The sequence below is a fragment of the Mizuhopecten yessoensis genome, unplaced genomic scaffold (assembly GCF_002113885.1).
Source record: "Mizuhopecten yessoensis strain PY_sf001 unplaced genomic scaffold, ASM211388v2 scaffold4387, whole genome shotgun sequence".
Taxonomy (NCBI): domain Eukaryota; kingdom Metazoa; phylum Mollusca; class Bivalvia; order Pectinida; family Pectinidae; genus Mizuhopecten; species Mizuhopecten yessoensis.
The window spans coordinates 194,882-222,792 of record NW_018405521.1 but is presented as its reverse complement, the minus strand read 5'-3'; the positions used below and the strand labels follow the sequence as shown (position 1 = coordinate 222,792).

Sequence of the window (27,911 nt, the reverse complement as noted above, 5' to 3'; positions counted from 1 at the left end):
AACATTTTGTGGTCTATTATAAATTGTATTTATGTTCTGCTGCACATTGTAAAATGTACTAACATTTTGTGGTCTATTATGAATTGTACAAATGTTCTGCTGCGCATTGTAAAACGTACTGGCATTTTGTGGTCTATTATAAATTGTACATATGTTCTGATGCGCATTGTAAAATGTACTGACATTTTGTGGTCTATTATGAATTGTACATATGTTCTGCTGCGCATTGTAAAATGTACTGACATTTTGTGGTCTATTATGAATTGTACATATGTTCTGCTGCGCATTGTAAAATGTACTAACATTTTGTGGATTTTATGAATTGTACATATGTTCTGCTGCGCATTGTAAAATGTACTGACATTTTGTGGTCTATTATGAATTGTACAAATGTTCTGCTGCGCATTGTATAAGGTACTAACATTTTGTGGATTTTATGAATTGTACATATGTTCTGCTGCACATTGTAAAATGTACTAACATTTTGTGGTCTATTATGGATTGTACATATGTTCTATATCCCACAGGTATTCTGTGTGATACTATTATTTGTACTTACATTCTGAGGCCCATTCTCCACACTTTTCCCAGGGCAGCTCGGAGGTGAAGGAAAGGCAGAGATAGAGGATACACCAGCCTATGATCACCGTGTAGTAAACGGCAACAAGTGCTGACACTGTGATCATACCATAACCTAACCCTGGAAAGGCAAACACATACATTACTCACTGTATATATCTATATAATCAACAAAGTACTAATACTTGTGTAACAGGAAAGAGAATAGTGTGCTTCCACCGGGGATCGAACCCTCGATCTCCAGGTTCCTAGTCGGACACTCTACAACTGAGCTAAAGGGAAATTCCCCCTAGTTCGAAGCTAGAAGGCGACCTTAATCCTATGTACAATTGACCCCTGCCACACTACTCGTCCCTTTTTAAATGTGTTCGCCCTCGAACACCACAACCCAGGTTCTAACTCCCTGTCACTACAGAGAGGGCCACGGACACCATTTGTAACAGGAAATAGAACAGTGTGCTTCCACCGGGGATCGAACCCTCGATCTCCAGGTTCCTAGTCGGACACTCTACAACTGAGCTAAAGGGAAATTCCCCCTAGCTCGAAGCTAGAAGGGGACCTTAATCCTATGTACAATTGAACCCTGCCACACTTGTATCAATTGCAATAATAGAACATTTATTCCCTCTAAATTTTCAGCATTTCAGACTCTTCTGCTGAATGGCAAAGATATTTTTGTGTATTAACAAGATTTAAAACAATGACCCGAGATAGGTTTATATGTGCATTTTGTGTTTGCTGGAGAAAACCAGAGAGTCTTGAGCATGCCTCACTGGCTGTAATCAGAACAGATATATTTCGTGTACTACATCGCTCACTGGCTATAATCAAAACCGATGCATTTCGTGTACTACATCGCTCACTGGCTGTAATCAGAACCGATGCAATACATGTACTACATTGCTCACTGGCTGTAATCAGAACCCATGCAATTGGTGTACTACATTCATCACTGGCTGTAATCAGAACCCATAAATTTTGTGTAACTACATCGCTCACTGACTGTAATCAGAACCCATGCAATACATGTACTACACTCCTCACTGGCTGTAATCAGAACCCATGCAATACATGTACTACACTCCTCACTGGCTGTAATCAGAACCCATGTAACTGGTGTACTACATTCCTCACTGACTGTAATCAGAACCCATGCAGTACATGTACTACACTCCTCACTGGCTGTAATCAGAACCCATGCAACTGGTGTACTACACTCCTCACTGGCTGTAATCAGAACCCATGCAATTGGTGTACTACATTCATCACTGGCTGTAATCAGAACCCATGCATTTTGTGTACTACATTACTCACTGGCTGTAATCAGAACTGATACTGATGGAACAAGACTCACTGGCTGTTATCAGAACCCATGAAATACATGTACTACACTCCTCACTGGCTGTAATCAGAACCCATGCAACTGGTGTACTACACTCCTCACTGGCTGTAATCAGAACCCATGCAACTGGTGTACTACATTCCTCACTGATTGTAATCAGAACCCATGCAATACATGTACTACACACCTCACTGGCTGTAATCATAACCCATGCAATTGGTGTACTACATTCATCACTGGCTGTAATCAGAACCCATGCATTTCGTGTACCACATTACTCACTGGCTGCAATCAGAACTGATACTGATGGAACAAGACTCACTGGCTGTAATCAGAACTGATACTGATGGAACAAGACTCACTGGCTGTAATCAGAACTGATACAATTAGTGAACTACATTACTCACTGGCTGTAATCAGAACTGATACACTTCATGTACTACATTGCTCACTGGCTGTAATCAGAACTGATACTGATGGAACAAGACTCACTGGCTGTAATCAGAACTGATACTGATGGAACAAGACTCACTGGCTGTAATCAGACCTAATACTTACCATGAAAGAGAGGACAGAATCGGTCATATATAACAGCAGGTCCCAGGGCAGCAAACTGTCCAAACGCCAGCTCCATGAACATCAGGGGAATTCCCAGTAACAATAACATCAGAATAAAGGGGAACAGGAACGCTCCTGAAAGTAAATCAATAAACATAATTATCATAGCTGTAACAGTTGATTTAACTTAGATGCAGCGGACCTCAACTCTAGGGGTGTCACAATACGCCAAGAGTGTATCACGATATATTGCAATACAGAATGAATATATTGCTATACGTATCCCAATATATTGCCATAGGAAGGATGTGCTCAATTTTATAATATGTTGTTGTCATTTGAATGTTATCAAACTTAACCATATAAAATATGGATTACATGGATTTTAGATTTTTGTCAAACCAACCATCGATTACAAAATTTGAACTATTAAAAGCCTGCTTTATGCTTATTGGCATATCTGTTAGAATTTGTATTAATTTTCAAAGTTAAAACCCAAACAGATATATGAAAATATGCATTTGAAAAATATTGCAATATTTCATCTCTGTATTGTGGTACGATACAATATACCTGTGTACTGCAATATGCCTATTTTTCCTGTATATTGTGATCATGACAGCCCTACTCAACTCACACCGACTTGTGTTATAGAATGCAGAAGACCTCAATTCACACTGACTTGTGTTATAGAATGCAGAAGACCTCAATTCACACTGACTTGTGTTATAGAATGCAGAAGACCTCAATTCACACTGACTTGTGTTATAGAATGTGAAGACCTCAACTCACACCGACTTGTGTTATAGAATGCAGAACACCTCAATTCACACCGACTTGTGTTATAGAATGCAGAAGACCTCAATTCACACTGACTTGTGTTATAGAATGCAGAAGACCTCAATTCACACTGACTTGTGTTATAGAATGCAGAAGACCTCAATTCACACTGACTTGTGTTATAGAATGCAGAAGACCTCAATTCACACTGACTTGTGTTATAGAATGCAGAAGACCTCAATTCACACTGACTTGTGTTATAGAATGCAGAAGACCTCAATTCACACTGACTTGTGTTATAGAATGCAGAAGACCTCAATTCACACTGACTTGTGTTATAGAATGCAGAAGACCTCAATTCACACTGACTTGTGTTATAGAATGCAGAAGACCTCAATTCACACTGACTTGTGTTATAGAATGCAGAAGACCTCAATTCACACTGACTTGTGTTATAGAATGCAGAAGACCTCAATTCACACTGACTTGTGTTATAGAATGCAGAAGACCTCAATTCACACTGACTTGTGTTATAGAATGCAGAAGACCTCAATTCACACTGACTTGTGTTATAGAATGCAGAAGACCTCAATTCACACTGACTTGTGTTATAGAATGCAGAAGACCTCAATTCACACTGACTTGTGTTATAGAATGCAGAAGACCTCAATTCACACTGACTTGTGTTATAGAATGCAGAAGACCTCAATTCACACTGACTTGTGTTATAGAATGCAGAAGACCTCAATTCACACTGACTTGTGTTATAGAATGCAGAAGACCTCAATTCACACTGACTTGTGTTATAGAATGCAGAAGACCTCAATTCACACTGACTTGTGTTATAGAATGCAGAAGACCTCAATTCACACTGACTTGTGTTATAGAATGCAGAAGACCTCAATTCACACTGACTTGTGTTATAGAATGCAGAAGACCTCAATTCACACTGACTTGTGTTATAGAATGCAGAAGACCTCAATTCACACTGACTTGTGTTATAGAATGCAGAAGACCTCAATTCACACTGACTTGTGTTATAGAATGCAGAAGACCTCAATTCACACTGACTTGTGTTATAGAATGCAGAAGACCTCAATTCACACTGACTTGTGTTATAGAATGCAGAAGACCTCAATTCACACTGACTTGTGTTATAGAATGCAGAAGACCTCAATTCACACTGACTTGTGTTATAGAATGCAGAAGACCTCAATTCACACTGACTTGTGTTATAGAATGCAGAAGACCTCAATTCACACTGACTTGTGTTATAGAATGCAGAAGACCTCAATTCACACTGACTTGTGTTATAGAATGCAGAAGACCTCAATTCACACTGACTTGTGTTATAGAATGCAGAAGACCTCAATTCACACTGACTTGTGTTATAGAATGCAGAAGACCTCAATTCACACTGACTTGTGTTATAGAATGCAGAAGACCTCAATTCACACTGACTTGTGTTATAGAATGCAGAAGACCTCAATTCACACTGACTTGTGTTATAGAATGCAGAAGACCTCAATTCACACTGACTTGTGTTATAGAATGCAGAAGACCTCAATTCACACTGACTTGTGTTATAGAATGCAGAAGACCTCAATTCACACTGACTTGTGTTATAGAATGCAGAAGACCTCAATTCACACTGACTTGTGTTATAGAATGCAGAAGACCTCAATTCACACTGACTTGTGTTATAGAATGCAGAAGACCTCAATTCACACTGACTTGTGTTATAGAATGCAGAAGACCTCAATTCACACTGACTTGTGTTATAGAATGCAGAAGACCTCAATTCACACTGACTTGTGTTATAGAATGCAGAAGACCTCAATTCACACTGACTTGTGTTATAGAATGCAGAAGACCTCAATTCACACTGACTTGTGTTATAGAATGCAGAAGACCTCAATTCACACTGACTTGTGTTATAGAATGCAGAAGACCTCAATTCACACTGACTTGTGTTATAGAATGCAGAAGACCTCAATTCACACTGACTTGTGTTATAGAATGCAGAAGACCTCAATTCACACTGACTTGTGTTATAGAATGCAGAAGACCTCAATTCACACTGACTTGTGTTATAGAATGCAGAAGACCTCAATTCACACTGACTTGTGTTATAGAATGCAGAAGACCTCAATTCACACTGACTTGTGTTATAGAATGCAGAAGACCTCAATTCACACTGACTTGTGTTATAGAATGCAGAAGACCTCAATTCACACTGACTTGTGTTATAGAATGCAGAAGACCTCAATTCACACTGACTTGTGTTATAGAATGCAGAAGACCTCAATTCACACTGACTTGTGTTATAGAATGCAGAAGACCTCAATTCACACTGACTTGTGTTATAGAATGCAGAAGACCTCAATTCACACTGACTTGTGTTATAGAATGCAGAAGACCTCAATTCACACTGACTTGTGTTATAGAATGCAGAAGACCTCAATTCACACTGACTTGTGTTATAGAATGCAGAAGACCTCAATTCACACTGACTTGTGTTATAGAATGCAGAAGACCTCAATTCACACTGACTTGTGTTATAGAATGCAGAAGACCTCAATTCACACTGACTTGTGTTATAGAATGCAGAAGACCTCAATTCACACTGACTTGTGTTATAGAATGCAGAAGACCTCAATTCACACTGACTTGTGTTATAGAATGCAGAAGACCTCAATTCACACTGACTTGTGTTATAGAATGCAGAAGACCTCAATTCACACTGACTTGTGTTATAGAATGCAGAAGACCTCAATTCACACTGACTTGTGTTATAGAATGCAGAAGACCTCAATTCACACTGACTTGTGTTATAGAATGCAGAAGACCTCAATTCACACTGACTTGTGTTATAGAATGCAGAAGACCTCAATTCACACTGACTTGTGTTATAGAATGCAGAAGACCTCAATTCACACTGACTTGTGTTATAGAATGCAGAAGACCTCAATTCACACTGACTTGTGTTATAGAATGCAGAAGACCTCAATTCACACTGACTTGTGTTATAGAATGCAGAAGACCTCAATTCACACTGACTTGTGTTATAGAATGCAGAAGACCTCAATTCACACTGACTTGTGTTATAGAATGCAGAAGACCTCAATTCACACTGACTTGTGTTATAGAATGCAGAAGACCTCAATTCACACTGACTTGTGTTATAGAATGCAGAAGACCTCAATTCACACTGACTTGTGTTATAGAATGCAGAAGACCTCAATTCACACTGACTTGTGTTATAGAATGCAGAAGACCTCAATTCACACTGACTTGTGTTATAGAATGCAGAAGACCTCAATTCACACTGACTTGTGTTATAGAATGCAGAAGACCTCAATTCACACTGACTTGTGTTATAGAATGCAGAAGACCTCAATTCACACTGACTTGTGTTATAGAATGCAGAAGACCTCAATTCACACTGACTTGTGTTATAGAATGCAGAAGACCTCAATTCACACTGACTTGTGTTATAGAATGCAGAAGACCTCAATTCACACTGACTTGTGTTATAGAATGCAGAAGACCTCAATTCACACTGACTTGTGTTATAGAATGCAGAAGACCTCAATTCACACTGACTTGTGTTATAGAATGCAGAAGACCTCAATTCACACTGACTTGTGTTATAGAATGCAGAAGACCTCAATTCACACTGACTTGTGTTATAGAATGCAGAAGACCTCAATTCACACTGACTTGTGTTATAGAATGCAGAAGACCTCAATTCACACTGACTTGTGTTATAGAATGCAGAAGACCTCAATTCACACTGACTTGTGTTATAGAATGCAGAAGACCTCAATTCACACTGACTTGTGTTATAGAATGCAGAAGACCTCAATTCACACTGACTTGTGTTATAGAATGCAGAAGACCTCAATTCACACTGACTTGTGTTATAGAATGCAGAAGACCTCAATTCACACTGACTTGTGTTATAGAATGCAGAAGACCTCAATTCACACTGACTTGTGTTATAGAATGCAGAAGACCTCAATTCACACTGACTTGTGTTATAGAATGCAGAAGACCTCAATTCACACTGACTTGTGTTACATGTATATAGCATGCAGAAGACTTCAACTCACACAGATTTGTGTTTTAATTTGAGATTTAAATGTCAGCAAAATGTTTGAATGAACTGTTAATTGGTACAGATAAAGGTGATCATGAGGATTTTAATTCTGGAAAGCGACATGATGTTTGTAATGGTTCCCTCATTCTTAGTCTCTCTGTTTAATTTTACTCTTTTAAAGTCTAGAATACTTCTAGCACATGTTACAGGGGGTCAGATGAGAGCATTTTTCTAGAAAGACAATGAAAATGTCCTAAGAATAAATAATGGAAAAGCCACATGATTTTAATTGAGGAAGCAGTCTTTTAATTTATAAACTTTTTGATTGAGGAAGCAGTCTTTTTATATATAAACTGATCACGTTGCTAGAGGTAGGAGGAAGCAATTTAATTTAACATTTTCTGAAAATTTCCTTGTTTGTTGTTGACAGTATTCATGAATGAATGTCAAGAATTAATTTTCGAACTATTTGTTAAAACTGCATTTTTGTCCATTGATACTTGAAAATGGACTAAGGGTCTTTTATAATTAGGAAATCTGACTGAAATACAGCTCTAACTAATGTTTACACCAGTTAATACAAGCCATTTGTAAACATAACAGACTCCACCTGCCTTTGGTAGCGTATAACAATGACCTGCTATAAACATACAGTGACTTGCGTCATAGCCACGATAACAAAGCGGTAAGCCTAATGTTAATGTTAGGTAGTACATAATTAATGAGGAGAATGTGGCCCCCTAAACATTCCAGAAGCAGTATGGACGTCACTGACAAATGATAATCAAGGATTTAACTGCATATATTTACGATAGTACGAAAACCATAGCTTACAAACATATACTTTGATGCACAATTGTCCATCTGGGAAAATATCTAGTCTAGTCCAGTGTCTTGCCAACTTATCCAAAATTTGCCCTTTAATAAGTGCCATGAATATGAGTTCATTAAACTCTATTAAACCACTACTACTTAAATTTGTTGTCTACAAATATTTATCACTAAGGAGTTACTCTGAGCTATTTATAGTGAACACATCATTCAAACAAAGTTTTCCAGCCCATTTAATTTAGATTGTAATCAGCGACAACCATTTGAAAGATTCTGTAATTGTTTTTTTAAGTAGGTGGAATTTTTTTTCTGAGGTTTGTCAGAAGATAAGACCCCAACAACAGAATAGTAAATTCCTCACTTCATGCCAAACGCCAATTACAAGAATTCAACTTTACATTCGAGTCCCATTTATGGCGGTTACATATCTATCAGTTATGGGATCTAGCCTGTAAATTACACTATGACATATCAGTAGACAAGTTTCCCCCCCCCAATCACTAAAAGGCTAGTTGTTAGGATGAAGTCTGGTAGAAAATCTCTTGTTATTACCCACCCACCCAAAGCAAGGCTTTTAACACAGCAGACAAACACATGTGGTTGCATTGGCATTCCAGTTGCAAAAAGACGTAAAATTCATTTTAAAATATCATTTATTCCGAGTCATTTTTAATTCAAATGTATAGATTTTCCGATATAATTTTTTACAAAAATACATATGCTTCCCAGAACAATAAAGCTGATCATGTGAAAACTGAGTCACATGATCCTGGTAAATGAATGGTTAGTTTAGTGTTTATGCATACCAGGTAACACATTGGCAGTCTGTATATTGCAGCAATGATATTCTACAATTTAAACTGTCAACACACTTTGTTGTTTGTTTAAACTATGACATGTATTTATGTTCCAGTACAATAAAAAACGTCCTGGTATGATGCAACATCTGTCACATTCCACTAAGCATGACGCAATACAACACAAGTACATCAAGGCTACCATATGGCTGGCTTATTGTCAGGGCTGTTTTTCCCACCAGGGATCCTGTTTCCTCGTTTGAGTAATTAAGCGCAGCTAACATATATATAGTATTTAATTAAACAGTCTAAGTACTGGTAACTAATAGTAATAGTGTGATTACAGATTAAGGTGTTAAAATGATTTATTATCACCGACAAATAATATTTTATCCTTATGACAAATATTTCTATTTCTTCGAACTTATATCTGCGTGTACTTACAAACACCATCTGGTCAGTTTTATCTCATACATATTTGAATAAGAACAAAAAAGTTATTCATTGAGAATATCTCCCTTTCTACCATGTTGTATACATATATATGTATAGTTCTGAAATAAAACAGTTCACCCTAGCACTCATCATTAACTCATTCACCCCTGAAGACACATTTGAACTCATCCAATTCATTGGTTGGAATAGTTCATTATGAAATTTCAGGGGTGAAAGAGTTAAACAAGTCAACAGTGTGGAGTAAACATAGTCCTTACTTCACTGGGATACAAAGATAATTCCAAAGTTTAAATTACCAGTAAGTGAACGGTTAAACTTTAAAATAATCAATCAATTTACTGAGTAATGGTTTTATTTTCTCTTCAGTTAAATATAGCTAATATCAAATTACTGATTGGTAATTTAATGTTCTGTTATCAAAGTGACTATTCATTAGAATGTTAAAATCAAGAAACTGAAACACCAACTGGTGAAATATCCATATAATTTACTAACAAATTATTTTATAACAGACTTTCTGGTTTAACAGTTATTTCCCTTGTTTAGAGCTGATTGAGTCTGAGTTTGTTGCATTTATTTGACTGTTTAACTCTAAGCTGCAGAATTTAAACCTACGTTTTCTTCATAGCTCTGCAATACATAAATAAAATCATACATGGCCAAACAGTATAAATGATAACATTGATCCAAAACAAAAATAATTAAAACATATTAGATATTGATAGAATTGGATTTTGAAAACAGGTCATGGAAATTATCAAATAAATATTACTGGTCAAAGTTGCTAACATCATTTAAAAACTTAATACTGTACACCGATTTTGGCAGGCTAGAAATAAACACTTTCTGTTTTACATAGTGCATATCAACATTCCAAACCCTGACTGTGTTGTATTACAATAACTACAACATTAGGGTAATCCAGACCCCATTATAAAGGCATTTATACATCATTTGCCATGTAATATATACAATTTTATTCTAAATGGCAAAACAATGTGCCTTTGTTGAGGAGCTCATGACAAAACTGTGTTCTGTCATGTCCTCATGACATCAAAGGATGCTGGACATGTATACATTTACTGCTTTGCCTACAAATTCAACACTAATGTTTTTAACTTCTGCTGCTTTTCAACATAACACATAGCAATGAATATATATAACAGCCTATTTTTTTAATACAAAGGAGCTTTATTCAATTCCATTCCAAATTGAAAACTTTAACAATATTTTTTAATGAAAATTACTTAATGATTAAAAAAAAAAAGTCTAAACCCTTTTTAATGCATATACATCAAATGAGTCTACATATATTTGCCATGATATCATCACTAAAGTGACAGCTGGGGAAAAATTGCAACAGCTGCTAAAATATATTGTACTTTGTTGGTATACAAAGCTTACCAATAAAAATCTGATGTTAATTAATATACGCTGCTGAAGCCAACATCGTACATGTATTTGTCTACTTTTCCATGTATTGTTAAACACTATGGAATTTCCCTGCCTTTTCAAGGAAACATCTTCAATATAATATCTCAGATTATTATATATAAATTTGAATTCTCATCCAATCACATATAATTTTGGAAAACTTCACTGAAGATAATTTTATAACAAGCTGGTCCAAGGGCTTTATTCTTCGTTCATCTGATTTTATTTAGTTATTTTGCAAAAACATTGAGCCTCGACAATCTTGAAAGCGAGTCATTCTGTTTACATTAAAAAAAGGAAAAGTATTACATTCCTGGGAAGTATAAGTCTGGATAGCCCAACTAGAAATTTCATGTCAGAGCTAGTGAGATTTTTTATTAGTTAAATGAAATGATAGGTTGGGCTAGTTAAGGTTTTTGAAATCTGTCTGCAGACTAGTACACTAAATTTTAAATTTTAAATACCTGGATCATACTGATAGTCTTAGTTTCTACCTCAGCATGCTACCGACGAAATATCAAAATACTTTAAGTCATTTAAGGTTTTTTTCAATCACTTGACTACTATGAGGTTGAAAGTGGATCAGTTATTTATTTGAACAATGTTGATAGTCCTTTCCCCCATCTAGCTTAAGGACAAATATGACAAGCTCTTTAACCCAGGAAGCTAACCTACAGGACAAATACACACAATATTTGAATATTCTTTACCAGAAGTAGTTTAAAGTATTTAACATACGGAACTCTACTTTAAAGGTTTGTCAAAGTTTGTCTAACAAATATACAGCCCTCCACTTTTGGCCTTACAGTTGTGTAGGAGGAATTGAATTGGTTTGGTTTGTTTGTGTTTCACGTACTATAAACAGCTATAGTCATTTAAGGACGTGCCAGGTTTTGGTGGTGAAGGAAAGCCAGAGAAAAAACACCGACCTACAGCCAGTACCCGGCGACCGCCCCACGTAGGCCTTGAACCCACGACCCAGTGGTGGAGGGCTAGTTGAAGCAGAATGTCAAATGCCTTAAGCACTTGGCCACCGCGGCTGGTTGAAAGAAAACTTTGTGATGCATGGATGATAGGCAAAATGCAATTGCTCGGCTTAAACTTAAAGGCACTTCAGGCCACGTGAGCCGAATACAGAAGGATAGGAAACAAGTTGGGAAATTCTAAAAATATACAAATTTCCTGTACTTATACGTAAAATCACACAATTTTACATCAACTAAATAGAGCAGAAAAATGTCACAAGTTTTTTCTTTGTCGTCCTTAATTTGTGACACTGTTACTATTTGTTAGGTCACCATGAGTGGTATGATACATGCTACATATATATATATCAAAATTAAATGTGATGGTGCGCAGTACACTGAATAGAAGCAAGATCAAGTCAACTGAAGTGCACTTAAGACTTCATTTGTGGTTTTAATAGCTACAACTTGAAGTGCAACTTAGTGAAAACAAACGTAGAACTGTAATTTTCACTTCTTTGTTACAAAATAAAGGTCTGTCATTGCATTAAGCTAGGTAAATCTTGAAAGTTATGCATAAGGCATATATACACAGTAATATCTATGATCATGATCATCTCTCTATTCTGTGACCATTGGTGCATACAATTATATGGCAGGCAGCTGAAGCCACCAGATCCCAAGAAACTATATCCTACTGTGAAGTTTCAATGTATCTAACTTTACATATATAGAGGTTCCCTAACGAGTGGTGATTGGTTATAATGTTTATCTAACAAGGTTAACCCAGTGACTTTTACGATTTGAAAATTAACTAACGAGAGTTAGATAAACATGATAACCTACCATCAGTAGTTAAGGGGCCTTTTTCTCCCACAACATTCAGAAATTGTATCTAGATACCTGATGTTTCTCTTGGAAATACCTTATTCCTGTTGATGATTGGGGGAAAAGTGCAATGAACTATGACGTCACAATGGCAGATGACGTCGCAAAGCATTGTTACATGACGTCATAATTAGAAGATTGACCAATGAAATCACGTCCAGGGTGTTACCCACTAATGGGTAACCAACAAGAGGCCCAATGGGCCTGCATCGCTCACCTGGTATAAAACTCACACTTGTAACCTTAAAAGTGATCTAAAATAAAGCTACAGGCAAAATATCAGTATTTATGATTAAAATTCATTCAAAAGACCCTGTTGTTTTTTTTTAAAACATTTCTCCACTGTGATTGAAAGTCGAACAAAGTCATTATGTTGAACACATTGTATAGCCTTTCATCTCAGGATGCAACTTGCAAAGTATAAACATCCTGGGACCCATGGTTATTCAGAAGAGGTTGTTTAAAGATTTTAAACAAATTTGACCCCTGTGACCTTGAATATAAGTCAAAGTCATTCACTTTAACAAACATAGTAGTCCTTGATCCCAGCATATGCTACTAACTAAATATCAACATCCTGAGCCTTTTGGTTATTCAGAACAAGTTGTTGAAATATTTTAAACATATTTGCTCCTTGTGACCTTGAATATGATTCAAGGTCATACATTTAAACAAACTTGGTAGCCCTTGATCCTAGTATGCTACTGACTAAATATCATCACCCAGGGCATTTTGGTTATTCAGAAGAAGTTGTTTAAAGTTTTTAACATATTTGACCCCTGTGACCTTGAATATGGGTGAAGGTCATTCATTTGAACAAACTTTGTAGCACTTCATCTCAGCATGCTACTGGCCAAATATCATCACCCTGAGCATTTTGGTTATTCAGAAGAAGTTGTTTAAAGGTTTTTTAATACAATTGACCCCTGTGACCTTGAATATAATTGAAGGTCATTCATTTGAACAAACTTGTTAGCCCTTCACCCAAGCATGCTACTGGCCAAATATCCTCTCCCTGGGTATTTTGGTTTTTGAGAAGAAGATGTTTAAAGTTTTTGACATATTTGACCCCTGTGACCTTGAAAATAGGTGAAGGTCATTAATTTTAACAAACTTTGTAGCCCTTCATCCAAGTTTGCTTCTGGCCAAATATCGACACCCTAGGCCTTTCGGTTATTAAGAAGAAGTCGTTTAAAGTAAAATATTGACGCCGGACGCCGGACGACAGACGCCAGGCCAGGTGAGCTAAAAATGGTTACCAACTCCTAGCAGGTTTATTCAATGAGTCGGAAGTGAGGCAACCTACAATGGTTGTGGGAGAAATATAAATCTATACACCAATAAATTAGGAATTACTTCAATTTTCATTTTGGTAATATATTGACAACTCAAGTTTGGACTAAAGTCAGTCTTTTTCAAATCCATTTCCCGAACCCTTTGAACATTTTATTACCAATACATTCTTTACCTGGTATATCATCATTTATGTGAATGTGACCAAAGAAATAGCATTTACACAAAATCTCACTAATTATCTAGGTGACCTATTTTAAGAATTTGTAGCCATGCATGTTATACAGTAAGAATTTCCAGCAGAGTGTTTGATGCAAATCAGTGTACATATATTGTTGTTTGTTACTGTAGGGGAACCTTCAAAAGATAATTTGGCTAATCTATATTTAATCCTAAGTTAATCATACCCACATGACATTGCAATTATTGACAAAGAGTTTTGACTTGGTACGTATATGTACCAGATAAAGATGACAGTGGGAAGAGAAAGGCATGAGAACGATAAAAACAGAGGACCATTAAACAGTTAGCAACTTCATCCTGAGGGATGACACTCAAACAAATTAAAATACAGCTGTTTCTTCTGTCTATAAACCTTACCTCCACCGTTGCTGTAGGCTAGGTAGGGAAATCTCCAGACATTACCAAGTCCAACAGAATAGCCAAGGAGAGACATCAGGAAATCAAATCGCCCAGTCCAGTTTCCACGATCCTTGATCTCTCGAATCTCGCCAACCAAGTCATCATCCAAAGGGGTAAGGATTGCTGTACTAGACACATCCTGGACTAGTTGTTCTGGGTCTGTTGTATTCTAAGGGGATACACAACACACAGGTTACATGTGTAAGTTCAAAACTTTTGCAACTAGGCTGTTATGTATATATTCAAAAAGTTTTAGTCATGTTTGATCGTTTATCTCAACCAATGAGCTCAGCATGTCTTGACCGTACATATCCTCCATCATGGCCTGGCAGAAGCACAGCAATAATTTTGATTTTTTTGACTATTTGCCATAAAGCATCACAAAAAGAATATATATATATATATATATATATATATATATAACACATCCCAGTTAATCCTGTATATCCTCATTCACAATATAGACTTTCCACTAAGTATCATTTACCAGTAGTCACGTATAACCATATTTAGGTAGGAATAAAATCATACCAATAGAACTAATATCATACTCATGTCTCAGCCCATCAGAAGCCATTTGAAATTTTGAGATCCAGAAAATCTAGCAAGACAGCATAAACCTAAGTTTAGGTACCATTTACAATCAAAACAAAGACATACAAACATCAAAGAAGACTGATTGTTCTTTTGAAAGTTATTGCATGCGCATAAAGCAATCAGCCAATCAGAACGCAGCAGCTTCGTTAAACTTGTGGAGTTGTCTAACATTAAACCAGAGCAAGACACTTAGGTAGGTAGTACTCTGACTAAGTTTGGTAGCTAGGTATACGTAGTACTCCAGGTAATATTAGTTTGACCAAAATCTGCATCTCGAAATGGGGCTCTTGACAAGTATGCTTCAAAGTTGTGTACTTCATATTAGCAGAATTACATATAGCACTGATCAGCAAAGCTTGTATCAGAGTTGATTGATGCGTACAAATTTTACAGCAGGTTTAGTATTATACTAATATCACACTGTTTCTACATTACATTAGATCTACATCAACCTACATCAGATCTGTTATAATGTAATTGGTATTTCACTGTATAAATTTGTAAAAAATTGCTAAGTAAATTATTTTAAATAAATCATATGATTTGATCATTAATTTTCAGAATTATTTTATTTTCATTTCCATGTGGAAAGATTGCTAAGTGCCTCCATATGCCTATCAAGATCACTGCAGAAATAAATGAATTAGAAAGTCTAAAACAGTAGACTACAGAAGTAGTTCTGGATCAGAACTTAATCCTAGTACAGTTATAACAATGACCAAAGCAGGTGACAGGTCCATTCAAATCATGTTCCAAATATAGAATCTACCCTAACAGCTTTAGTGGCAGGAGTCCAAGACTGATATTAAACTAGATTAAATGTTTAATAGCTCCGAAATACTGCAAGCACCAAGGAATATTCTCTTAATCATCACATTCAAAACCTCCGACAAGTTTCCTACAAATTTTAGCCTACTTTGTACCTAGAAGATTGTACCTAGAAGCTAGATATATATATGTGTTTCCTTGTAAAATGTGCATAACTTTCAAACAAAAATTAATAATCCATTATTTAGTAATTTAATTCCATATATATATATATGCAGAACAGTAGTGTGTTAATTTCATACAAATAACTAGAATTTTGTTTATATCTCATTTTGTGAACATCAATCAATATGCACATTTCCATACTTTGTAATTATTGACCTACAGGTGAAAGTTCGTTTCAGTCACAGCTGTGACCTAACTATGCTGCACTGTATACCTATTGTCGAGGCAGTTACAGTAATATGTACTGCAAGTTTTAACCAACATATATCTAACTGTTAAAAAGTTATAACTTGACAAGTTGTTGTTTGATGATCCAGAAGAACCTGTATTAAAACACTACTACCGTCCCCCTTTGATTGGAAGAGAAGAACTAATAAGCAAATTGATCAAGATCCCTCAAGTTTTTCCTGAGAAATGGCACTAACAAACCTTCAAAGTCACCTGTCAGACATTTTGTTTATCCGATCAGTCTAAAAAGAAGAAATGGACGGAGGGCGATTTGAATAGATGGAGGGCTAAAAACTTTACATTTCCATTGTTTTCTCCTTTATATATTAATTGGCTCCAACAGATTTCAATTTGAGGTTGTATTACATCAATATGATATACTTAGTACAGATATAGATTATTCCTCAGTTACTTCCCATTCACAAGGGAAATAATTCTACTATGTGCAACAGATTTCTATAAACAAGACTATAAACATGCAATTTTCAGAATCAATTTATCCATTTAGCCTATGATGTTATGTGGGAGTAGACAACAATGGGTTACTCTTCAGTAAAACACAACTGGCGTAGTATTGGATAAACAGTATACAATGTACCTCTCTACGTAAATGGACTGTTCAATACTCACCACACTCTCCATGTTGTCGGGATACTCCTGTTTGTACCAAGCTACTCCCCACTTCTTGTTGGCCGACGGCTCAGAGTCGCTATGGTATTTCTCCGTCCCCCTCTGAAAAACATGATACCCCTTTCTTTCAAAAGTTTGAATGCAAACAGTACCAGATACATACATGTTGTAGGTCTATCAACTGGTCAGTATCCAGTGTAATTGACCTCCCAGGCTTTGAGTATCACTTACCTGTGAATGTGTTTGTATTCCATGTCCAACACATTTTTACATCATGCTACAGTATTGGGTTACTTATGGAACAGACTGGACAGGTCAGCTCCTAGTTTGCCTATTTTTCAAATTTTAGTACAAGGCAATATGATCTTTGTAAGACATTTTACATTATAACATGATTATTACTGTTAGGCAGGAAATTTTAAATCAGAAATCCTTCAATAATATTAAGCAAGACTTATTTTAAAGAGTGAAAGGAAATTAATGTCATAAAAGGATTGTGATGAGTTGAAATTTATATGAAATGTAAACTATAAACTGTTGTGTTTCTTACCTATAGCTAATATACATGGTACCAATATAACCTTATCGTACAATGGGACATTTAAATTGCTACTATTATGCAATATATTTCTTGCATGTGAAGGAGACGGCATAATGAAAATGGGACAAAAATGAAAGGATATTAATTGTATCTTGTCTGCAGTACCTGTAAGTGTATATGTGAGAGAACTGATTTAATATGTGAGTGAATTAAACACTGGTCAAATTTGTTAAAAGGGGAAGCAACTGGTATATATAGAGAGCTCTATTAGATCTAGACCACTCATGCATGTAATTGGTAAGGAGAGCTCCACTATTATAAATCATATTTTATAGGTGTTTTTTTACTCTTTATAAAAGCTAAGCAACATCAGTGATCAGCTTTAACTCATTCACACCTGAAGACACATTTGAACTCCTCTGATTCAAAGGTTGGAATAGTTCATTATGAAATTTCAGGGGTGAATGAGTTAAGTTACTTCCACTGTTGAAGTATTCATCATTCATTTTGATGCTTTGCCTTTACAATTCCTTCATACCAACATTAATCAAGTGTGAGATCGGTAGTGGAAAGCTGGTCCTGGGTTCAACCCCAGAAGTTTTTATGTACTTATTACTCTTTATTTATTTCATATATTCTAATTTCAAATAATTATGATTCTGTTAAATGCATCAATAGATGTAATTTGTATGCAATACTTCCATAATTTAAAACATAACTACCAAATTAATACTCAACAATAGTGACCATGGTAGTAAAACATTTAAACTTGATGATATATGGTTCTCTTGACTTAACTTCCGAAGGTGAAGAGACGAAAACTTGTGTATAGATCTATATTTATTTAACTTTCTGCTTATTGCATTAACCCATTCACCCCTTAAGTTACATTTGAACAATTCCAAATCAAAGACTGGGCAATGCAAGTTTGAAACTGAAGGGGGTGAATGAGTTAAAATATTAACCAACAATTAAAATGTATTAGCTCTGTTAAATGTCGGTGAATTGCAGGATCACATTACAGAAAGTAACGAATACTTCTACTTCCCGTTAAACAGTACAATTATATATATATATATGGGGCAAAGAAGTAATTCCAACAGTGTGGACAAGTTTAGGTTGTCAAATTTTCGGAGCGATCCGCTCCTTTTTCAAGACACAGTGAAACAGAACAGTTACATGTACATATACATCATATTACAAGAAGATAGAATTGATATACTATAATTGAAAATATTAGTATTTTATTTATAGTATTGATATGCTATAATTTTCAATTATAGTATATCAATTCTATCTTCTTGTAATATGATGTATATGTACATGTATGTAACTGTTCTGTTTCACTGTGTCTTGAAAAAGGAGCGGATCACTCCGAAAATTTGACAACCTAAACTTGTCCACACTGTTGGAATTACTTCTTTGCCCCATATAATATTTTAAGTAATTTGTATCCTACGGACATACCTCCATTAGGATCCAGTGTTATATGGGATTTTACCGTCTATATTACTTCTTTGACCTATACAGTATATATATATGTAGTCATGCTACAGTATGTATAGATATGCAGAGTACCATCATATACTTATTATGTAGCACTAAAGTGTTACCCCACTGCAACACAGGTACAGCCAAGTCAAGACAAGAAAATTGGCAGAATATGTCATGTTATATAAAATGACATGGACATTTTCCCCAATCCTGAAGTTTTAAACTCTAGGAATGTACCAAAATTAACCTTTCTCACACTGACATCAATGAGGCATCTTCTGCATTATAATCGTCCAACAGCTATAGATCAACATTTTAAGTATTGTATGTTTGTTAAAATACATGTATACCAGTTAAATATTCCATTTCACAGTTTTGAGTTCAAAATACAGAATGAGATTTCAAACCTTTCAATACCAGCGGTAATGGTATAAATTAGAGCATTCTGTTCAGGTGCACCTTGCTCTGTAATAGAGGTAATCTAGAATATGGTTTATACCATCTACCAAATACGAATAACTTAAAGCAAGTCATTTGTATGTACAGAGACTGGCAGGTTGAATAACTATCAAGTATTAGGATGAATACCAATGTTCTGAATGATGTGGATCATTTCAAATTTGAAGAAAAGTTTTAATGTAGAGAACCTTGTGAATCTGTTATAAAATCCTTTTTGTACAGTTAACAATTTCCAAAAGCATGGTATATATCTCAATATAATTCTAACTAAGGAAACATTGGTGCCAACCCCATAAGGATCCCTGTACCACTGCCAAAACTGTAATTCAATACTGGAATCCGTTTTTACCCGCAAGACTATAGCTTTGATAAATCATTTCTGAAAAGAAAATCATACCTTGCGAGACTTTTAGGAAAAATAATGAACAATCAAAATATAATCAACAACAAGTATTCCGAATGTAAAAATTCAGCATGGCTAGCGCTGGATTCGAACCCTGGACCTCAGACTGTTATACGATCTCTCTAACCGTTTGAGCTACCTGTAAAACGGAATTGTCATGACCGAACTAGTACTGCTTTCCTGTTATATCTAAAGTGAAGTTGAGGGGAGCTTACTGTAGGTAGGAAAAAACACAGACCAGTGGAACAGGGATCCTTAAAAGATAGATACTTTTTGTTCAGTTTGTTGGGCCCTAGTCTACATACCTAGAGTATTCCCGGTGATTTATGATATCATTCTATATATGATTAACTCATACGATCATTATTAGACATATCATTCTAACTACATGTTTTATAAATAAATCAAGAGAAGAATATAATTGTACAAATCATCTTAAATTCCAGATATTCTTTGAGGATATGTATTCTTGAGAGATAATCTTGTTCAATTCTCAGAATTATATGAGATCGTAGCGAGCCCTAAGTAGGTTATACACGTGTTTGTCTACACTCATTGCTCAACAGCATACAGGTGAGGTTATCCTGTAAAACACAAAGATCTTTGTCTAGTTGAGTAACTGCCAAAATGTCTACGGCCAAGTTGGCAACTTTTACCAACAGACATGCTTTGACTGGACTTTTTTTTAACTATCGAGGAATATGTATGATCGTATGGTCTCCATATTGTTTACCTTGAAAACACTACATCTATACTAATGTTAACATACCAGAATCATCATATACTTATTATGTTACTTTATATATACATAATATATATACGTATATGTAGATGGGACAAGAGGCCTAAATGCAAGGAGCCTGCATTCCTCATCTGCTAATCAAGAACAGGTTAAAATACAGGCTTTTAGACCGGGAATTGAACTCAGTTTCATTAAATTAACCATATTTTATGATTGTGGTGCATCGTGGTAGAATTTGTAAATGAGGACTAAATTTAATATTTATACAGTTAACACTTATTTCATTCTAAAACGCATGTCTGGCTTCTGTTTCCACCACCTACATTAGTTTTGGGAATTATAAAATAAAACTCTAGAAAGTAGAGTATTCTTAACTTGAAATCCCAGATGGCAGTTAGCTTCTGTATTTACCATTGCATTCATCCATAAATTAAAATGTAAATATGATTAATCAATGATGCCTATTGATCAGCCGTTTGTTTGTTTATAAATGTATATAATATGTAAATAAATGTTTTAGTTTTCAACTTGGGGCAAAATGGCTACAAAATCAAAACATTAAACCACTATAAATTGGCAGAGAGTCAAGTCCACTGTGTGTACTGTCTACATTGTATTGTATACTGAATTGTCCCCTCAATTGGCACTGAATTTATAATTAGAGGAGTTAATGACCACTTTTAAATTAAACGCCAACTCTGTATATCTTATTACAATGTACCTGAATTTGAAGCTGACATATCAATCTAATAAGGTTTCCTTGTAATGTGGTTTTATTACACTGTGATCAGTTAACATATGGCATATTGCCATGGATAAAAAAAAATGAATATACATAACCTCATAATAAATTATATACACTGTAATACCTTTACATTAAGTCACTGGCAAATGTACATCATAGTCACTTATATTTTATATTTATTGACAAAGATTTTTCCATTCATCTTCATATTAAGTTCATGTTTGATTTTGTGCAGAAGATAAAAATGATTTATTTTTTTAATTCAAATCTGTAAATAATTTCCTTCCTCTAGATGTTAATTGCAATGGAGTCATGCTAGCAGAAACAATTGTTGAGAGAATTAATTGTGGCCAAAAAATGGAGTTTTGTTTACTTGTTTACCGTTATGTTATTAATACTCCAAAATAAGAAGTGTTCAGAAAAATGAAACATGAACAACATGACACACTTTGACTTATTAATAAGATCAACAATATGAGTATATCACTGACCTATCCCTGAACCTATATCCATACAAGTGAGTATGTCAAGGCCAGGTATAAGGAATCGACAAGGACACACAAAACAAATTTGAATATTTCGGGAGGTTCAGTAGCGATCAAGATATTATTCAAAGAATTATTTCACAGTACTAAAATAATGTCCCTTACTTTGAAAACCCATGAAAATGTCTAGGACAACATTAGATAATTAAGACAACATCAAATCATAGGAGCATTAATTAAACAGATTGCCCTTCAAGGGAGGATAAATCACATTGTGAAACAGTTTATTCTGGTTGTAAATTAAACACACCATATATATAAACACTTGTTCAGACAAACATTGATAACAATGCTCATTTCTCACCTGCTCTAGTTCTGCTTCAGGTATCAAAGGAATTTCAGCAGCAATGTCCGGAATACTGCGTTTAGACACTTTTCCGTCTTTGTAAAAGTTTTGACCTTTTGTAATAATTTGCCCGTCACTGGATGTGCGGACTTTGTGATATTCCGCCATTACTATACTAAAGGTCACACAAGCTTTTGACTAACAATTAGAAAAAAATTCTCTAACTTAGAAATCCTTAAAGAACAGACGCACGTATGTATAAAATAAATCAATGAAAGAAAATCATGCATAAATACCTACAGATACCTAGAAACCCAGCTGTTACATACGAAATCCCCTTGTATTAACGGCAAGTTCCGGCAAAAAGAAACCATACACAACTGACCACGCGGTGAAATAAATTCCATTTGTAATATGGATAAAGAAAATATAGCACAGTCTTCGCACAATGTTAGGGATTACAATAAAATAATCCCAGGCTAGATCACTTCACGTTTGCAAGCCTTAATCTCCAGTTCAAGTAGCCTTCCAACACTATAGTGATTAAGTCGTAGGGTTTGTTTTCATTCAGGATTGATCTTGTATGATTTTTAAGCTATCAACTGTTTAACAAGTTCTTGCAATACCATACTTATATACTAAGGATCATTCTGAATGTCTGCCAAGAAAGACCACATTTCGAAGAGGAGGTCACCCATTTTGAATTGACTGTTAGTAAACAAACCATCAAGGCATAACTAAATGAATTCATGATATTCAAGCTCAATGTATTGTAGAAAGATGTCACACTGATAGCCTATAGATCCAGTATCGACCACCATTGACTCAGATTTAATTATTATTACTTGGCAAATTGACAACATTACTATCAGTAAGATATACATTATTGTAGCTTACAAAACATATGCTGTGCATGCAGGGGTGCAAACGATTACATGGGAAGGGCTCTTAGCCTCTAGAAGTCAACGTCTTGGTACTAAGGTGTATTCAGAAAGAAACTTTTACAATCAAGCAAAATTCATATCAACCACAGATATGGAAAAACAGCCATCTGTCATTAAGCCAATTACTCCATGGCAAGGACATTCTGTGCATAAAAGATGTTCACAATCAAAATTTGTAATCTGATAGGAACTGTTCCAAAATATTTGATATATAATTCTTCAGCTGTTGGGAAATTTTAATAGGTGCACTAATACTAAATTGTCAAAAGTGAAGAAAAATTTAAAACAACTTTTAAGGCAATGTTTTGCAAGCAAACCTCCCCCTGACAAACATTTCCTAAAAAATTATTAAAGGGCCATAACTCTTGTATATATTATAGTGAAGTGCAAGACTTGATTTCAGAACATGTATATATAGTATATTCACAAAGGGTCAAATTAGTGGGGCATATTTCATATGTGACACTCCACCATTCCAATGGCAACAGGTTTTTGTACCTATATATATACTAGCGGAAAAAAGAAACTGTGCATGCCTAAAATGTGTTACAAAAATGTGTATGACGTAGAACAACAAGGTTTTCAGGGACAATTTATTTGTTATTTATTAACAGTTCATTCCATTTTCCACGTTATGGAATCAATAAGTTCCGCTCAGGAGTGACGTAAACACAGCAGGGGTCAATACTGAGTTCACAAAGTTAATACCTCGTATGTCCACCGTTTGCCTGAATGCAAGCCTGGCAACGTCGACGCATGGAGCCTATCAGACGGTTCAAGAATGCTTGTGGGATGGCATTCCAGATCTGTACCAACGCTGCAGGCCTTTAAAGGAGACCACACCCACTGCTTATACAAAATTGTTTCCCCTTCACCCAAGGCTGCTTCATACCAAATTTGGACAAAATCCTATCATTCCTACAGAAGAAGAAGGATTTTGAAGAATTTGCTATGTTTCCCCTATTGGGCCCCTCCCTTCTGCCCACAGGGGGGGCCACACTAGCTGTTTATACGAAATTGAGTCCCTTTTGCCTAAGGATGTTCCAGGCTAAATTAGGAAAATATCCCTTTATCCCTATGGTAGAATTGGGATTATAAAGGTTTTAACTATATTTCCCCTATTGGGCCCTGCCCCTCAGGTCCCAGAGGGGCCACACCCACCGTTTATACAAAATTGGTTCCCCTTTACCAAGGATGCTCCACACCAAATATGGACCAATTCCTACAGAAGAAAGATTTTAGAGAATAATCTGCTATGTTTCCCCTATTGGGCCCCACCTCTCAGGCCCCTGGGGGACAGACCCACGGTTTATACAAAATTGGTTCCCCTTTACCTAAGGATGCTTCGGACCAAATATGGACAAAATCCCGTCATTCCTACAGAAGGAGAAGGATTTTAAAGACTTTTGCTATATTTCCCCTATTGGGCCACGCCCCTCAGCCCCCAGGGGGGCCAGGCCCACTGTTAATACAAAATTGGTTCCCCTTTTCCCAAGGATGCTCCACACCAAATATGGACCAAATCCTTTCGTTTCTACAGAAGAAGAAGGATTTTAAAGAATAATTTGCTGTTTCCCCTATTTGGCCGGGCCTCTCAGGCCCCTAGGGGCCACACCCACGGTTTATACAAAATTGGTTCCCCTTCACCTAAGGATGCTTCAGACCAAATATGGAACAAATTCTTTCATTCCTACAGAAGAAGAAGGATGGTAAAGAATTTGCTATATTTACCCTAATGGGCCCCGCCCCTCAGTCCCAAGGGGGGCCGGACCCACGGTTTATACAAAATTTGTTCCCCTTTTCCCAAAGATGCTTCAGACCAAATATGAAACAAATCCTTTCATTCCTACAGAAGAAGAAGGGTTTTAAAGAATTTGCTATATTTCCCCTATTGGGCCCGCCCCTCAGCCCCCAGGGGGGCCAGACCCACCATTTATACAAAATTTGTTCCTCTTCCCCCAAGGATGCTTCTGAAATAATTTGGTCAAATCTGCTCAGTCGTTCATGACTAGTAGCGTTTTAAAGGAAAAGTTGACGGACGGACGACGGACGCTGGGGTATGGCATAACCTCTCCATGGTCCTTCGGACCAGGTCAGCTAATAATAATAATTGGAGGTTCTTATATACCGCTTTATCACTTCCTAGTTCGTAGGTCGTCTCAAAGTGGTTCACAAATTATTATCCTTGGTTATAGGGCCTTTGCAACCAGCCAATTCATTTCTCAACTCCTGGGGAGCATACAGCCGGAGCTGCCATTTCGGCGCTAACAGCTAGCATTCAACAATTCTAGCACTGCCCAACCACGTACTCATTTACAGCTGAGTAGACTGGAACAAGCGGAGTAAAGTATCTTGCTCAAGGATACAACACAGTGCCATGCCGTGGCCAGAACCTGCAACCCTTCGGTAACGAGACCAGCGTCCTACCACTGGACTACCGCGTCTCCCAAAGACCGAGAGAACCCACATAACCCCAAAGTGGAACAATACACACCAGTGGTGTCCCATGCAAAACTGACATACATTACATATGTGCTAAATTATAAGCTATCTGGTGCATTATTTTATTTTGATGTATGAAAATGGATCAAGAAGAAACTATATGTGTCCTCCATTACCCAGTAAAATTGAGAACTAAATTTTCACAAAATTTAATGATATTTGAGCAAATGATCGTAAAACCAAACACAAAACTTAAGTTTGGAGAAGTGTGGATGGACGGACTCCCCATGCCATAAAATACAGTAGACAATTGAATATAAAAAGAAAGTTTATTTCTCTCTGTAAGTTGAATTTCCCTTAAGGCTTCAACATTTACTGTGCTAAGTTACATAATGACCAGCAGTCAATCACATTATTTACATTATCAACATTTGCCTCAAAAATCTTACAATTACTGGCACATTGTCGTCATATCATCTATTGGTTTCTGTAGGATGTCCGGGAAAAACTCTGGGCTGAGCATCTTGTCCCAGGGAAAAGTGGTTCAATGGTCCTAATGATGGCTTTGAACAAGTTACAGTGGAGTTGATCTGGAAGCAAGTTCCAGTCTTTTAAAGTTTTGGGGAAAAAATACCTTAAATGTCCTGTATTTCAAAACAAGACGATTTTGAAGTTTCGAGAGTCTTTGTTTTCTAAATGCGGTAGTCATTTAAATTACAATCAATAATGATTTTCATTGCCAACTTCGCTATTGCTAATGGCAGCGAGTTTATTAATAAACACAATTTGATACTTTGGAGTTCTGCAGTTAATTCATAAATGTCCTACGTAAGTCGACAAAATATATATTTTGCGTTAAAATCAATGACATCATTAAACCAGAGAATGAAAGAATGTTGTTTAATGGGGAGAAACTACATTAAGACTAATATTTGTACTTTAATTAGGCAAATATTTCATAAAATAATAATTAAAACTTGGCTTGAAAACACTAATTTTATTTCAAAATGGATTTTTTTTTTTTATAATATGCAGCAATATAAAATTCATTTTAATATCTTTTGGAACTTACATGATGGTCGACTGCAATACTGATTTGTATATTAAAACATATCGCCCTTCATATATATGAAATTGTAAATATTCAATCACATTTTGGCTTAATTCCAAAAAAGTTATTGTCCAACACTTAAACTTGTCGGTTTGAACAGGTTTAAGACATCACCTTATATGGTGATTTTGTTTCCCGCGTTTTCATTGTAGTCTGCTTCCGAAACCCACCAAATGTAAACACGGCATATTGGAAATACTTCCGGATAAAAAGGGCATGTTTTTGTCTGGTTTTGAAGAAAATGTGTGCAATACTTTTAATTCGTAAAATGTTAAGTATTTTGGATTACACGTCTAAACACATATGTCCTGTTACAGTGACAAGAAACCATCTCGTTGACACGTAAAACAAGAATCCGTCAACCGTGTCGAACATAAACACGTGTTCGTTGATTGTATCATATATGCTCATGTTTAACGTTATTATGTACTTTCAGTGGTATTTCATCATCTTTCATGTATGTCACTTACCAAAAGATCTACTTGTGCGTCATTTTCTATCTCGTTGTTTGTGTTGCCTGCTTCCAAATCATCTTGATTTGATGAAGACTTTCCGCCAACCATACCGATGTTTAGCTCTCCTACGTTCGTTGTTTATACATGGTAGCCAGACACCGTGAGGGGGCGCTGGGACATGTGGGGTACACAATGGGAGTATTATTTTACCTCTTTCTCTTGCCATTACATTATATTGACCATGGGAGGTGGTACTTCAAGAATAATCATACTTGCCAACATTTTGAAATTTCCATGGGGAGTTACGCTTGATCACAATTAAAAGCATAAATAAAATGTGTATGTAACCCTACAGAAAAATAATACTAAATGGCAGTTTTTAGCTGTTTATTGGTTAAAAAGGCGAAATTTAAGGGTTCAAAATCGGGAGTATTCCTACCCAATAGGGAGAGTTGGCACGTATGGAATATATATCTTTAGTAATTTGTAGTAAAACTATACATATAAGTACATAATGAGGATGCAAAACTAGTAGAGAGACTGGTGGTAACCTTTTAACAAAGAGGTTATCCCACAAATCATTTTATTTATTTTGTGTGGAAGTGTGTTGGGTGGGGGTGGGGGTGGGG

At 35.9% G+C, this 27,911-nt stretch overlaps 1 protein-coding gene across 2 annotated transcripts in view; it reads right to left on the bottom strand.

The window, feature by feature from the left end:
* Positions 1–27,441, bottom strand: part of LOC110448931 (sodium-dependent proline transporter-like) — a 37,880-nt gene extending 10,439 nt beyond the window's left edge. Inside the window, exons 1-5 of one of the 2 annotated variants that reach the window (XM_021495445.1) lie at positions 27,298–27,441; positions 17,116–17,217; positions 14,626–14,836; positions 2,480–2,614; positions 560–700 (exon numbers count right to left, since the gene is read on the bottom strand). In XM_021495445.1, the coding sequence (XP_021351120.1) occupies positions 560–700; positions 2,480–2,614; positions 14,626–14,836; positions 17,116–17,217; positions 27,298–27,390 (682 nt within the window). In that variant the 5' untranslated portion in view covers positions 27,391–27,441. Of the gene's footprint in view, positions 1–559; positions 701–2,479; positions 2,615–14,625; positions 14,837–17,115; positions 17,218–22,348; positions 22,929–27,297 lie in introns of those variants that run through there. The other variant, XM_021495444.1, reaches the window with a different exon arrangement.
* Between the last annotated feature and the right edge of the window lie 470 nt (positions 27,442–27,911).